The 12,500-nt window shown below is 39.1% G+C and overlaps 2 protein-coding genes across 3 annotated transcripts in view; both read right to left on the bottom strand.

The window, feature by feature from the left end:
- Positions 1-2,579: 2,579 nt before the first annotated feature.
- Positions 2,580-5,991, bottom strand: LOC137982101 (aristaless-related homeobox protein-like). Of its 2 annotated transcripts, none has more exons than XM_068829149.1 (4): positions 5,682-5,991; positions 5,138-5,310; positions 4,417-4,679; positions 2,580-3,664 (listed from the first exon to the last, which is right to left on the bottom strand). In XM_068829149.1, the coding sequence occupies exons 2-4, from the start codon at positions 5,274-5,276 to the stop codon at positions 3,149-3,151; spliced, it is 918 nt and encodes a 305-aa protein (XP_068685250.1). In that variant the 5' UTR covers positions 5,277-5,310; positions 5,682-5,991; the 3' UTR covers positions 2,580-3,148. The 2 variants fall into 2 exon arrangements, with proteins under 2 accessions (XP_068685250.1, XP_068685249.1); XM_068829148.1 differs by having other exon boundaries at positions 3,023-3,664; positions 5,138-5,361; positions 5,682-5,820.
- Positions 5,992-7,164: 1,173 nt separating this feature from the next.
- The window catches only part of LOC137982100 (importin subunit alpha-3-like), a 35,716-nt gene continuing 30,380 nt past the window's right edge, over positions 7,165-12,500 (bottom strand). The window contains exons 21-24 of the mRNA XM_068829147.1: positions 11,638-11,679; positions 10,665-10,716; positions 9,120-9,211; positions 7,165-8,061 (exon numbers count right to left, since the gene is read on the bottom strand). Of these exons, the coding sequence (XP_068685248.1) occupies positions 7,963-8,061; positions 9,120-9,211; positions 10,665-10,716; positions 11,638-11,679 (285 nt within the window). The 3' untranslated portion in view covers positions 7,165-7,962. The remainder of the gene's footprint in view (positions 8,062-9,119; positions 9,212-10,664; positions 10,717-11,637; positions 11,680-12,500) is intronic.

The following is a 12,500-nucleotide window of genomic DNA, read 5'->3' as shown; positions in this document are numbered from 1 at the left end:
CACGAACGGTGGTTTCAGACAAGTGATCTCCCAATACGATCTATATGTAAATGTCATTATTTGCGTACGGTCATGTCGCGGAAAAGTGTTGTAAAGCAAGTGAAAGCCATCACGTACAATGTTTTCCTGGGTCAAAGTCTGAGTGTGAGTCAATCAGGTTTATCTTGACAGTTTTAATGACTGTAGACAATTTGAGAAAGAACACAAAGTATGACCGAGAAATATTGGCGCAGTTCGCTACTTCGTTCCCAGGGCCAACTCTCGGCAAAGAAAAGCCTTGAAATCGAGGTTGACGGTGTTTATTCCGTAAATCAGACTTAGTTTTGTGTTTCATATCCAGTTCCATTTCGAACTCTGACCATCACGCAAAGTGCGATCGTGGAAATTATGTTAAGATCAAAATGGTGCTTCTTATGTTTTACAAGTTGATACAAGTTTCTGTTTCTCTTTCTTTTTCCCCGAAACAGAGGAAAAATATAAAAGATTAGCCTTGTAAGATGTATTTCCCAGTCATTTTATTCCGTGCGATGAAAATATGAAAAACTCGTTTCCGTTCATGCCTACAACGTGTAAGTAGATTTTCCTTATTGAGTGTCATTGGGGATGATCATAGCGACTGCCTCTGAATCAAGAGGTCGCGGAACAGAAACGTTCTATGAAGAACCTTTCGTGAGAAAAATCTGATGATTGCGTACCACGCGACGTAGCACGACAACTTATAGACGAGAAATTATAAAAGCCTTAAGTTCGCTGATTTTCGTTTCATTGGAATTAAAACAGCAGACAAAGGAAAGCGGAAACATTTCTGTAGTGACGAGTGTGATGCAATGCGCGTTAATCATAAGCTGATGATAGAGATTCCAATAACTGAATCCTTGACTCGAGCTTCAGCTTTCCTGCTCATCGTTTAGGAGTTGTTTCGAGGATACTCTTAACCAACTTACAGCGTCTTGTCAGAACCATAAAATTACAATTGGCAAATGAAATCTTGAACAGGCGCAGGAAAATCGCGACCCGAAGAATCGAATCCTGTATTTTGTTCCATTGAACAACATGTACAAAAATGAGCAAAAAGAGGCATAAATTTGTGGAGACCGAGTAAAGCTAACACCAACTGAGAGAAGACAATGTCATCTTGATTTTTGTACGGTATAAATTATTGTTCTTCTTCAAGCGGGAGGGGGGTGGGGAAGGTGAGTGTTATCCGACTTAGCACTCCCCTCATTGTCTAGCCGCCTCTACCGTCTCAAAGTTCACCATATCACAATCAACCACATCCAATCACTGCTAAATATTGCACGAGTGGTTTCATAGAGGAAAAAGTGTTCATGTAATTGAGCATAGTAAAAGGTGTCTGATTGGATCTTGCGTGGTGCGTTCGATTGGAAAATCTGGATTTTAAGATCTTTAAATGTGGATCGAATAGCAATTCGACACGGATTTTTTAAATACAATCTGTTCCAGACATGGATTGAGTGATCAAGCCTGAATGAAGTTTTTTTCATATAAAAAAGACCTGAATGCAATTTCCTTCTCGACACTAGAGCAGTTCGAGACATAATGTAATAAATGAATGTATCACATTATTTTACCGAGAAAATAAGTACATTACAGATGACACGCGTTCACATTAAGAGGGCAAATTTCAGAGAAATGCATGCTATTTGCTCGAGTTCCGAATAACCGCTTAAAAGCAAAGTTTCTCTCGTGTTGTCCCATTTTTCGTGAATGACTGAAAATACTAGATGCGAAATGTTTGCTAAACTGAAAGACTGCGAAAGTGTGATGCAGCTTGCGTGAATACAAAGGGTCCTGAATGACTCGACATGTCTAATAATTAAAAGGTTTAAGACTAGTTTACTTTAGTTCTATTGTCTGCATCCCCTCAAATCTTCAAACCATAGAACCTCAAATAAAAAAGCGAAGATCAGGTTATTTTGCCCATTTGTGTTGCCTGTTGATGAATACGGAACCACAAATTTCAATTTAACAAAAGAATATTCCGAACTCATTTCATGACATTCATTCAAATGGTAATAAACTCAGAGAGACAAAACTCTTTTCTTTTAGAAGTTGCAAGGTAACGCCTCTTTGCTTTGCCAACACGCGGTAATGGCAAATCTTTATCCCTTATAAATCTCATTTAACAAGCAAAAAAGGCGCCGTCTTGGCGTACTTACTTTTAAGCGCGGCACCGTCTTAAGCGCTAATAACTCAATAATTTTTTAGAGAGTTTAATTTATTTTAAAAGGAAACAAATTGTACAAGGAGACATTTTTAAAGCCAATCAAAGGCATTATAGCTAATCGAATTTCACACCGGTAATTAAAAGTCGTTGATTACATATCACTGTTTTGCTTTAGGCGTAATTAAATTATTCAAATTTGTTGTTTTCATTTAAAAAAATTGTTTGGCTGTTGTCATAACTTAATAACAACTTGCTTTGAAAACCGATTTGATCTGGAACAAACGCTTCCAATAAACACTCCATATACTGAATCGAGATCAAGTGAATTACCCATCAGCTTGCGAAGGCAGGTGTGTGCTGGTATCGCTTCCAAATAAGGCAAGTTTGAGACGTTTTTCAAGTGTCCTTTAATTGATTCACCAATTATCTCATCGATAGATCGTCTAATGGGACTAATTCCCTGCTAATCTTCTCCTCATAGCCCATTCCACTCTTTCATTACTAAAGTAATATTTTTTGTGTTCGGGAAAACAAAGTTACCGCGTTCGGTGGTCCTTCGGTGCTATCGTTGATGGTTTCGCAAGCGTGATTTGTGTGATTCCGTGTTACGAACTCCTGTACTTCCTGTGCAAACAAAGACGTTTATTAAATTATTGACCGGGTGGTTAGCTCGCACTGCGGCGTATCCTAAGCAAATTAACATCTATTTAGTTCTTAAACTTTCAACACTTTTCACGAGTGATTCAATCCAAAAATATTGAAATATTACGATATCTGAGTGGAAAGAAAAACAACATAGATATTATTCTTGAGAAGATTATTTCACACCTGAAATGTCCTTTTAGAATCTAATTAAAAATTGATATTGTAAGGATACTTTTCAAGAAGCCTCACATTTTGGGACAAACTGGAGTTCTCATTTGTTTATACCAAATGAATCCGTTTAAGACGTGTAACAACTCAGTCAGTAGGGGAAAGGAAGTGACACGAAGCCGAATGCTCTTTCGCTTTAAGCCTTAACGCTGCGATACTTGTTGATCTCCTGTCAGAATCAATAGGCGAGACGCTTTGAGGCAGGTAGCCACGAGAAGCATTGAATTTAAGAGCTGGTGTCTTGAACGTCGAAGAAGCAGCAGCGGCCGCTGCCAGGAGCGATCCATTTAGCATTGAAGGGTAGTAATCTGTAGGCCGCGGCGTGCAATAAGGTGAATAAAAATGCGCCATGCTTGCAGATTGAGGGTAACCTGTGGGATATACAGGAAGACGCAGAGTAGAAAAAGATGGGGGAGGGTGAGGAAAAGATGGTGCAAGGCTCGCGTCCCATTCTTGATCAAGAGTTTTACTGGTCAGCTCTGGGGTGTAACCGGACAGCGGAGGTGGTACAATGCCATTATTTAGGCCGATTGGAGCGTGCAGTCGCACTCCCTGAGCCTTTTCACGCTTTCTCCATTTAGCTCGTCTGTTTTGGAACCAAACCTATGGGAAATTAAACTGGCATCATCACAGTATCTTTAAAGAAGCGGGGATTAGTTATGAGTTTTACAAGAGAAAGAATGACTAATCTCAATGTAACTAAGGCTGAGGGATAACTGTCTTTCTCCTGTTGAAATCGTGAAAGATTTAGAAATAATCAATTTTGCATAGCTGTCGTAACATCGTTAATCGCTGTTGTCAGTAAGAGTGAAACATAATAGATTGCCAATATAGTGAAGCACTTAGTTCCTATTACATTAAAGTAAAAACAAAAGTTCTATTTTAAATTAAAGTAAGCTAACTTTTTCTCGGCATTCTAGATACATTTTCAAACTAATTGGTTCTCAGCAAGACATCTTAAGATCTACAAACCGCCTCAGCGATGCACTGTAAACAATCTAACAACTAGTCACTAGTTTTCTCTGCAGGAAAAAGAAACGTTTTCGCAAAGGTTTGAAAATAGTCATGGCAGTCATTAAAATAATTGCTAAGGGTCATCAATTTTCAAGTACTTAACAATATTATGGTGGAGATTAATTTCCTTTTTGTAATAGTTTTATGATCAGCCGGCTATCTCTCATCTTCGCCAGATGCTTTTCATTTGCGGACTTTAATTTGTTCCCGTCTTATCTTTTCCAATAAAAAGGTTTTCGCCCGCAACTAAATTGGACTATTTAATTACCCGCGGGGCAAATTATCTCGTAAATGTTTTCATTGTTTTGAAGAATAAGAAGGGATATGTTAAAAGTATTTACCTGGACTCTCGCTTCAGTGAGATCAATTTTCAGGGCCAATGCCTCTCTGGTGAATACGTCAGGATAGTGTGTTTTAGAGAACGCTCTTTCAAGCTCCTCCAGTTGAAGACTTGTAAATGTTGTCCGGTAGCGTCGCTGTTTTCGTTTTCCTGGTGAGCATTTGCTGTCTTCCTCTCCATTTTCATCGTCGCTTTTCTCCTTTTCTCCTTCATTCTCGAATGAACCTTCCCGCACATCTGATAGCCTTGAGTCTAAATCGCTCTCTGCGAAGAAAAAAAAAAGTTCTCAGAACGATGTTGTGGTTTACTATTTAGGACGGAGAGAAAAGAGTGAATATTAGATTAATAAAATTAAGGTGATTGTGTTGAATGCTTGCATGGCAATTACAACTAATCTTTCCCACAATAATGAAATCGCTGCCGTGGAGGTGAATCTTCTTTCCGGCTACAACGCACCTAAACTGAACCTTTGTTTGTACCAAATACAACAAAGAGGCTTTTTAAATTTAAAGAACAATAAAAATGATACAGCGCAAGATGTTGATAAACAGCCTGCCTTGGTTAACATGGAGAAGATACCACCAGTTGTAAAAACATCTTTGTGGCCAAGCGTAAAAATGCTCTGACAGGCGGCATCTTGAGTTCCTGGTGATTCTTGAAGTGTTAAGTACAGTGAGGTGTTTTCAAGTTTAGTGAACTAAAACTTTCAAATCTCACGCTACCTGACTCAATGCTTCCTGTAATGCCAACGTCCGATGCTTCTTCGGTCACTGAGTCGGGTTTTGATCGTTGTTTGCACTCATCGTCTCGGTTCAGACCAAGTAGACCATCAATAGTGTAAGAGATCGCTCGGGCAGTCATTTTCGTGCAGGCTTGAAGTTTCCGTGAATAGGATCTGCCAAGTAGTGCGAGTGTTTTAATAAAACCCGGCACACCGACGGATCACCTATGAAATGCTCTTGGTGTCAAACCAATGAAATACTCAGTCGATAATAAAATTAATAAATCTACTAAAGTTCATTAGGAGACGTCATGATCCAGGGCACATATTCTTTACATTTGCAATTAGTTTAGTCTCATTTGATCAAATAGCCGACAACACTGTGAAATTGAAAGACCCTAATTAGGCCCTCCGCCCATAGAAGCCAGACTTCTTTTTCAGTTCCTTGATTTTCTACCGTTAACAAGCGTTTGAAACTCGATCACCGAGCAAACGCATACACCGAGTGGTGAGGTTAAGTGAGCGAAAGAAGCATGTTGACTTACCGCTGTTGAAAATGTTTGTTCGCGGCTGTCTCCGGTCATAATCACTCAGGATTGTTGACGAAATGCGAACTAGTCTTTCTCCATGGGGTCAAGATCATGGTGAAGACGGTGACATAGAGGTATAATAACTTGTATCTTGTCGCCTAAAGACTCAGACTCAGCGAAAAAGCATGTATTTTGAACTCTTCCGCGGGCTTTGAATCTTCAAATGTCCTGTCCCAATAAGGATAAATTAAAACCACATTCAACTGTAAATAAGTTTAACAGCTGATATCGGCAGCTGCCCACAACAATGACCCTGTAAGAAGGGAATATTGAAAACTTGCATCCTTCTCAACATTTTGATTGGGTTAATTAATCACCATTTGTCCCTGTAATTAATTAATTAATACCGTTTATATTGAATCGATACAACCTTGAGAAGTATCCAATCAGACGCCGTAGTTATTCAAGCGTTTGAGGTGTGCCGCTGACGCCTTATCAAACTGGCGTTATTACTTGTTTACCTAATGCAAGCGCCGCATGCCTGATTATCATAATAATAAAATGTCTTTTTATAACCAAATCATTCCAATTTAATTAAACTAATAAGCCCTCAAAATCACTGTGACCGCAAACCAAAACATTTTTCAAGCCACAACACGGCTTCGATATCAAAGCTACAATAGTTTGAGGACAACTACTAACAATTTTTATAACATAACGAGCCTCCAGCAGGGACTTCACCAACGCTTTTTAAGCAATCATTTTGTTGTTCACAGGAATATAAACAAGAAAGAAAAAGCAAACAGACGAACAATAAGCTACTGAATATTAATAGTAATTGTGTGAATGGGATCGGAATCAACACCGATAATATAATAACGATATTTTGCCAAGCCAAGCGCTCGCGCCAAATTAATCGAGTTTATAAATAAACCATTGCGTTGAAGTTTCTTTTTGTCTTACATGTAAAAGGCACCGACAAATGTGTTATTGCAAAAATCATTATCCACTATCGCTTTATGTACGTACATTAACGAGGTTATATGCACCCACAACAACTCGGTGCAAATCAAGGCTATTAAAGTCAGGTCGTCGGACAGTTTTAAAAGTGTCAGGAATTAAAAGAAAAAAAAAACTTCAAAGCGAGCTTAGCTTTCGAGATTACTTAATCTCGTTGCAACTATGCAAACGAAAAATAAGGCCTCTTTGATTATCACTTGAAATTAATGATACATCACTCTGTAAGGAAATCTTCATGTTTCCAGCTTGATTTCAAGTTTTAACTGGTTATCTTAACGCGGACCGTAAACGCATCTTGTAACAATGTTTGTCTTCATTCAACCGCGAAGGAAACTAGTAAACACACTCTTGACTTCTAGAGTTTTCAATATCCGCTTCAAACAAAAGACACAGGCACTCGGTAGACAGCCCATTGTATGATGATACAAGGGTCTCGAAACAGGATAATATGTACCCTAATCAATAAATACACTCATCAAACGGGAAAAAGTTTAAAATTTACTGATAAAATTCGCGACTTTACAGTTAGATACAGTTTGCACACTTTCAAAATAACTGTCGGAACGCAAGAAAATAAAATAAATCGAGAGGAGTTCGGAGGAAACGACAACTAAAACAGGGAAAAAATACAAAAATAAGACTGCATACTAAAGACGACACTTACTGACTTATTTGTAGTAAATAGTACAAACAAAAGCACGAAAATTTCCTTCCGATTTCTAAAACGATTGGGACAATATCCTCCTCGACGTCGCTTGTTGCATTGCTTACGGGCTCAATTAGACAACAATAAGTCCGTGTTCTGAGCCCAAGATTACGCAAATAACATTCAACTCGATCTTCATAAAACTCATTGTATCAGCTAAGACCTTTGTACAAACTGATTTCATTTAATCCTCTTCAGTGGGTTCTGGTATCACCGAGAATGTCTTTATCACAGCCATGCCGCGGGCCGGCAATGTGCTGCATACCAACCGGACATTGGCTGTCGCTAGGGGAGTTCTTCTCGCAACTCTTTTTCACCAAGTTCCGACAAAATTAAAACCACTCGTAATTAACAGCCAAGTTGCTTTGGCCAAATGATGGTAGGGGGGTGGGGACGGGATAGGACAATAAACCGGCGAAACACTCCCTCGCTTGCTTGCTCGCTCACTCCTCTTGCTGTTGTGTTTAGTTCTCGCACACTCTAGCGTTCGTTCGTTCGTGTTTTCGCTCGCTCGCTCGCTCGCTTGTACTCTACTTGGTTAGTCAAGTTTTTATCGATAGCAATTGAGCTTCAAAACTTGAAGCCGCCAGGAGGGAGGTTATCTTTAGCCTGGAATTCAAACTGTCCATCCACCTCTTGAGGAAGTAACTCTTCTTCACCGTTGTCAGCCTGAGAAACATGAAAAGAAAATATGTAAGTACTAAATAGTTATTGGAATACTTGCTCTATGCCAAGGTACAGCTCAAAAAGTTAAAGCTACTCAAGACATACAAAAATAATTTTCTTTTCCGTTCTACCATTCATAGTGTCGACAGTCTACACGCAAGATAACTTGATAATAACTTGAGCTCTTAAAGTAATATCCCATGATATGGGAAGCCAGAAATACATAAAAGAAAAACAATGACAAAATGTTTGCGTCTTCTCACAAAAAAACTGAAGGTCCATCACAGAACTTTCAGGAAATATGCAAGCGTAAAATCTCAGCTTGCCTGGACCAACAGAAGGGAAAGCTATGGATGATTGATCGAATCATCCTACCTTGGACAATCAAGTGGCCTGTTGGCAACTGGTTATGCATACAAAGCAAGTTCCCAAAAATACGAGAAATTACTCGACAAGGAGGTCACTGTTCAAAAATAGCCGAGTTTTAAGTGAGCCACAAGGACTGAACACGGTCCAGGATCGGAGAAATCATTTGGATTTTACTTCGATTTTGTTGACTACTAGCCTGCGCAGGCTAGTTGACTACCAATAGTAGAAGTAGAAGTAGAAGTAGTAGTAGTAAAAGGAGAGAACTCAAACAGTGTTTTCCTGAAAGAAGGTTTTAGGAAGGGTCAAATATATGTCGATATATTCTATCCACACTAAATGACTGATTTGGTGAGAATTACCGAATCTATTCAACGCCTAATCAACCGGAACGCGAGAATGAAACAATCGGGCGCCAATCTTCATCCTCGACACAATTCCATCGACCATCCAAGCGTACAAACGTTACAGCACCAAAGAAATGATAAAAGGAGAGCAGAACAGACAAACAAACAGTACCACCAACAAAACAACAATGAAAGCAAACTGACAGATGTGAGCTGGTGATACCAGCAAACTGCTCTCATTGACTTCGCAAGTGAAATTTCAAGAGTTTCTTGAGGAAGCAAATTCACCGTGCGCACATAGCGCTCCAAGTTACATATATTTTTGGAGTTCTTAAGACAAATACATACGTCATTAGAGAAGTATTGATCGATCATTCCAAAGGCCAGTTTGTAGATTTCCTCGTTTTCGTGCTGTTGAAGAAATTCTATTTTATCCAAACCTGAAGAAAAAATGTGAACATTTAATTTGCAAGAGAATCTATGAAAGCTAAACTGTATATTGTAACTGCGGATTTGAAACAGTTTTCTTAGCGGAACATCATCGCTGTGAGGGAAGCAAATTCAGTTGACAAAGAGAGAGAGAGAGAAAAAAAAGGACTGAATGGGAATTGAAAGCACGGCCGTGCGACAACCTCGTACCCAGGGTCTCTTTGAGAACGAGGTTGGGCCGTGTGATTGTGCTGCACGTGCAATACCAATAAAAGGGATTTTCAATATCCTTCCAATTCACCCCTACCTGTGTAAAAATGTAACTGAAAACAACGACAATGCAGTGTTTATTAAGGGAATACCCTCAGCTTTCAAGCTAGTTCACACGCATATCAGAGCAAACAATTGAAACGACACATCACATGATTAAAAATCTCAACTGGCAGGGAATTAGTTGACCCTTAACAGGCAGAGGTGAAGTTATGTCGGGATCACTGAACACAAATCAAGCCAATGATAAGCGATGGATTGGAATTCGTCGCCAAGTCGGTTCTAATTGTTACGGAGATTAAGCATGAGACGCTTCTGAGCCACAAACGGAAACTCAGACTGGAAATGACATTTGACGTGCCAGGACAGTAATCTCTCCCAGAAAGTTAAACGAATTCTCATTGGTCGTGAGCCACTGACAAGTTAAAAAGGCAAACAGCTCACTTCCGGTTTCCATTCAGGGTTTAAAAACGTCTCGTGCTTTTGCCCTGTAATAATTAACCGCATATTCCTTACACCCGATAGTTATGACCTATAAAATTAATTTTATTTTGGCAATCAGGAAGCATGGAAGTAATGAAACAACAGCACAAAAAGCAGTAAGACCGTTGAATGGCATCACCTACTTTTTCTAGTTGAAAGCCAATTTTAGGAAACACAAATGTTTTTTTCCTCAAGGACGGTACCTACTATTGGTATTGCGCATACGTTCTGCGCATCTCGAGATACTCGGATTTCCATGACGCTTACTAATTCAGGGATATTTTTGCGCGGTTTAAAACTATCCGGAGAAAGCTGAACTTTGCAAGTGCTCTTGGTGTCCAAAAGGAAAATTGGGGGTAACCATGCATTTTTCAGAAATAATGAAACTTCAATTTGAGAAGAAGCTTTTGACAAATATTATTCATGAATTATCTTTGAAAAATGCGTGGTTACCCCAATTTTCTTTTTGGATTTCAACCACACTTGCCAAGATCTACATTTCCTGCATAATCATAAACCAGAGCAAACATACCTTTGAATTAGTATGAACCGTCCTTAATCTTTCTCATAGGAGTAAAGTTGTACGACTCCCCCAAGCAAAAGCTTTTGACGGGAACGATTAATTAAAAGCCATAACAGATAAAATTAACCATCCTAGACACAGTAGAGTACAATCAGCGCCGCTTTAGTGATGCACAATTTTACACCAACCTCCAGCTTCTTCAATGACCGTAGCGATTGTATCTGCCTTGTCACCGGCCATCTAAAACAACACAACAAGCTTACTACATACCGAGGCCCATAGGTCTCTGTTGGGTTCATCTGAAGAACGCGGGAATAACGCAGCCAAAAAAAACTAGGAAAGGAATCAAATCTCCAGACCCTATTGACCTCGCATATTGCGTTTTTAGCTTTTCTGATTGGTTCATTCAATCTCTGTTATCAGCTCATACATCGTACGAACTAATATGGAAACTGATTGCGTCAAGCGTTGCCCAGCTGAAAATTCTGGCTTTAATTTCCAAGTGCCCAAGCGTTTGGCATTTAATGAAAATTTAATAAAACAATTATTCCGTTCGCGCTTGTTGGATATGAGACTGGTTATAGTCAACTCGGCGCTGCGCGCCTCGTTGCCTATTTAGCATCTCATATCCAACGCGCGCTCAACGAATAATTGTTAAATAATATACAAGGGGAAACTATTCTCGAATCTGATTTGCTAAGAGAAATGCTGTTTCCATATAACAATGGGCAGAAAAGAGGTAACAAACCAAGCATTCTGGTTTTTCAATGACCAATGAAAGATGGTCAATCACGTGGCCAATCAAATGCTAGCCCCGGATGGCGCAATTTTCGCGTGATTGCGTGATACGCGTGCGTTTCTTCTGAATAATTTCGATAATGCATCTCCATATTTGTTCATGTATATTATTAAGTAATCAAATTATTTTTCTCGTGCAATTTGGAATAAGCACTCGTAAATTTTTCCAAAGATTACAAATAGCACTCGCTCTACGGGCTTTATTTACACGTGCTCATTTAGTCCAAACTGCACTCGAAATCATGTGATTATCTATACGAATGCTACCGGCCTTCATTTACAGCACCTTAACGAAACAAACCCAGACACCCAAACAAATGCCACATCACTAAACCAAAATAAGTACAAAAATAAGCAACTGACCTTCAGTATGTTGTTGAGGCCATCTAAAACAATCTGAATGACCTATAAAGAACAAATATTATTTATTGAAATTATTTCAGTTTTTTTAACCATAACTTGACCGTCACTGGACAAGGTGTAAAGATGTAGCCTTGTTTGCAAAGCCAATAGTCCCTCAAAAACATGTAAAAATTACTCGAGGGTTATTCACGTGGAAACAAAAAATGACAACGAAATTCAGATCATATTAGGAATCAGCGCTTCACTCAGATTTCTTTCTGACCAGAAGATGATTTGCTCGGAATTAAGAAGCATTAGGAAAAAACGAGATTGAACAATTTTTGTGAAAATTCAGACCTGGTGCCATCAGGTGACCAAGTTTACACCAAAGCGACTTTCCGGATTCGTAATTGAACACGGAGTTACACTGTTTTTTGATTCGAAAGGTGTTTACACCATAGAGGGCTCGGATTTCAACTAACCTACTAAAGGCTATGAACCTCTGATGATCTGATTTTAAAGTAAATTAGCAAATACATATGAGAATCTTATAAATCGAATGTGTGTTAAGTTTGCTTGCATCTCATGGAAGCTCAGCACGTAAAGTCTTAATTGGACGATTTGAGAAGGAAGATGTTGTTTCATGGTGAATTAAGAAGTCATATGTACCAAGGCAATAGTCCATTTCCGAGTTGCTGTTTGCCTCAGTTTCAAAGCGAGTCCTGCTGCACAACCATTCAAATGGAAATGAGTTGCGTATTTTCATGCAAATCAAACTCATTATCATTTGAATGGTTGAGCACCAAGACTCGTTTTGAACCAGAGGCAAAAAGCAACTCAAAAATGGCCTACTGTCGGTACTTTTTAGCTCCAGAGTAAACAGC

Source organism: Montipora foliosa, chromosome 13, assembly GCF_036669935.1.
Source record: "Montipora foliosa isolate CH-2021 chromosome 13, ASM3666993v2, whole genome shotgun sequence".
Lineage (NCBI taxonomy): Eukaryota > Metazoa > Cnidaria > Anthozoa > Scleractinia > Acroporidae > Montipora > Montipora foliosa.
Note: the sequence above shows the minus strand (reverse complement) of the source record. Positions and strands in the feature narration are given on the sequence as shown.

What these genes read in the sequence shown, in the direction of transcription:
- LOC137982101 (XM_068829149.1), bottom strand. Translation starts at nt 5,276, where the DNA reads ATGACTGCCCGAGCGATCTCTTACACTATTGATGGTCTACTTGGTCTG. An exon ending in TACAGGAAGCATTGAGTCAG is followed by an intron (nt 4,680 to 5,137) that starts GTAGCGTGAGAT and finishes TTTTCTTCGCAG; the next exon opens with AGAGCGATTTAGACTCAAGG. An exon ending in TCACTGAAGCGAGAGTCCAG is followed by an intron (nt 3,665 to 4,416) that starts GTAAATACTTTT and finishes AATTTCCCATAG; the next exon opens with GTTTGGTTCCAAAACAGACG.